This window comes from Apaloderma vittatum, unplaced genomic scaffold (genome assembly GCF_000703405.1).
Source record: "Apaloderma vittatum isolate BGI_N311 unplaced genomic scaffold, ASM70340v1 scaffold1830, whole genome shotgun sequence".
NCBI lineage: Eukaryota > Metazoa > Chordata > Aves > Trogoniformes > Trogonidae > Apaloderma > Apaloderma vittatum.
The window spans coordinates 267590-270188 of NW_009695997.1; the positions used below are offsets into that span (position 1 = coordinate 267590).

A 2599-nucleotide genomic window follows, 5' to 3' on the forward strand; every position below is an offset into this window, starting at 1 on the left:
CTTTGTAGAGCCTGAAAGACTGGTTCCCAAAGTTAGGTGAATCATACTGCCCTAGAAGAATATAAGGTTCAAAAAATCTCACGGTACTGTCACGGGAATAAACGAGACTAGATTACAGCATTTCTGAGAAAAGCTCAACAAGCTACAATTGCTTTGCCAGCTTCCTATTTCATACATTCTACTCACTACACCAGCCCCCAGTCAGACTGTTAAAGCTGCTTTAAACCCAGCCATTCAGACCACTTGTAGTAAAACCAGAATTTTGTCTCTACAAGTTACTGCCCACAGCACATCTAGCTCACTTGTGTTTCTGCAGCAAAGATAGAGTCTAGGACTGTTTAAAAGAGTATCAGGTTTGTTTATAAGGAGTTTTCATGAAATGTGAGAAATATAACAGACATGTTTTCAAAATAGAATCACAGAATCATAGAATGGCCTAGGCTGGAAGGGACCGTAGAGATCATTTTAATCCAGCCTCCCTGTCACCAGGGACGCCACCTCTCGAGTAGATCAGACAACACATGGAAATAGAAATTGCGCTGCTTCAGTCTAGTTAGGATAATAAAAACCAAGGTGTACTATCTTCTCCTTAGCACGTCTACAGAAGGAAAACATAAACCTTGTTTAACATGTCTACGTAATGAATAGTTTTAGCAACAGTAAATCTGAACTGCTTGATTTGTTATTTCAGTCTTCATACTCATCAGGTATTTCATGTAAGTCACAAGTTACTAACTCAGTAGTAAAATACAACAGCCATCTGTAAATATTTAAGTCTTTCTTAGTTAAAACTCTCGCACCGAGCTCTGTATCAGCACAAGTACCATGGTTCTTGCATAAACCAACGTTAGACCTGTGTCATCACAGTGACCACAGACTACTAGATGTTTGCCTTTAAAGTATTTTGAAGTCATACCTCTTATCCATTTTTCGTCTGAAGTACGGTCATTTACTGAAAAAGAAAAAGCATTAATTAGTAGGAGAAGAGTTTTAACAAAGTTCTACTACTGTAGAAGATGGAGCTTTGAGACTTTTGACTGACACTTAGAACACGCTTTTCTTCAATTACCACAGTGAAATGTGATGACAGGTAAACCTCAAAGTTTGGACTACTGCAGAGGCTGAAGACTGAGATTTTACGCATTTCCTCAAACTCAAAATGAGACCTAACTATAGCCATTAACAACTTAAAGTAATACTCAGAATGCAATTGCATGTTCAATTATCCTTACATGCTACAATGGCTTAAAGTGCCTATTCATCCACATTTCTGTTAAAGCTTTCTTTTTTAACAAAAATTGTTTGGAAGGCTCACATGTCAAAGGCTGTCACAACTACAGTTGTGACATTAAAAGGTGGTGGGGGCAAGCTGCATTTCAGTATCTGTGGTTATATGGGTCTCTACAAATGCAAACACTAGGTGAGAGACAGCCACATCTACTTCTTGCAAGCTTTTAAGTGAGCTCTGCAAACTACAGAGCTACAGAACATATTAAATAACACACACTACTTCAAAACACTTATCTTGAAACTGCAGGGAAAACAGAATGGGAAGAATTCTGAAGAAGCAATAAGTGAAAAGAAGTACCAAAGAAAATTTAACAGTCAGACATCAGTAGAGGTGATGTGACTTAAAAAAAGTCAAGAAAAACTACCCAAGTATGATTCACCATATAAGTAGTTTACGTGACTACATGGTACTTAATTCCTACAACAATACAGACTTGCCTGAATATGTCTCAGAAGCAAGCACCTACACGTTTCTGAGATAAACATTTTTCACAGATTATATAGGTAACTCTAAAACATTTCAGGACTCTTATTCAGAATTTCTTTCACGTGGCTGTGATAAAGCAAAACAAACCATGCCACTTCATGAAGTTTAAACATGGACTTAGCATTGACATAGCTCTAAGACAAAAATGTATTCCACAAGCTTTTTTCTGTGATGCAACACAGAACTCTACTAAGTTTTCCAGAAAACACATAAAATAATTTGTCTTTAAGTTTGATGTGACGACACAGACTAACAAAATTGGCAAACAAATAAGACCTAACCCATGCATAGTATCAACCAAAGGATCATTTTAAATTTTTGAAGACACTAAAAACCTCTTATTGAAAACAGAGGTCAGCTACTACTGAGACTGCAGGCTAGTTTGAGAAGCAGTTGATACAGAAGTCACATCTGCTACATAATTATCACAGCACACAATTCTAGTCTTAAATTTCTAGTGTTTATAGGCTTTAAGAGAAATTCTATGAACTGGACAGCTTTGGTAATTGAAGCAATGGTCATTTAACCACTTTAACAATCTAGAGCAACCTTCAAGTGCAAACTTCTTGAAGGGAACAAGATACTACCGGTATCAGCACAACACTAAATCACTCCCTTGACAGGGACAAAAGGATGTTAGTGTTACTACTATACTAAGTGCTAATTTACGCTGTTACACTGGAAATAACTGTTTGGCTTCATTATTAGGACAGCATTAAAGCAAGGACAAAAAAGGCTCCAAATGTTATGTAGTAGAGTAGCTCTCTCATCTAGTAGTTTGCAGGAACACAGTTTTATTTCCACCTAATGACAGAAGGAATG

General features: G+C 37.1%; 1 protein-coding gene across 1 annotated transcript in view; it reads right to left on the reverse strand.

Moving 5' to 3' along the window:
- Positions 1-917: 917 nt before the first annotated feature.
- Positions 918-2599, reverse strand: part of RPS24 (ribosomal protein S24) — a 4550-nt gene continuing 2868 nt past the window's right edge. The window contains exon 4 of the mRNA XM_009872977.1: positions 918-952. Within this exon, the coding sequence (XP_009871279.1) occupies positions 950-952 (3 nt within the window). The 3' untranslated portion in view covers positions 918-949. The remainder of the gene's footprint in view (positions 953-2599) is intronic.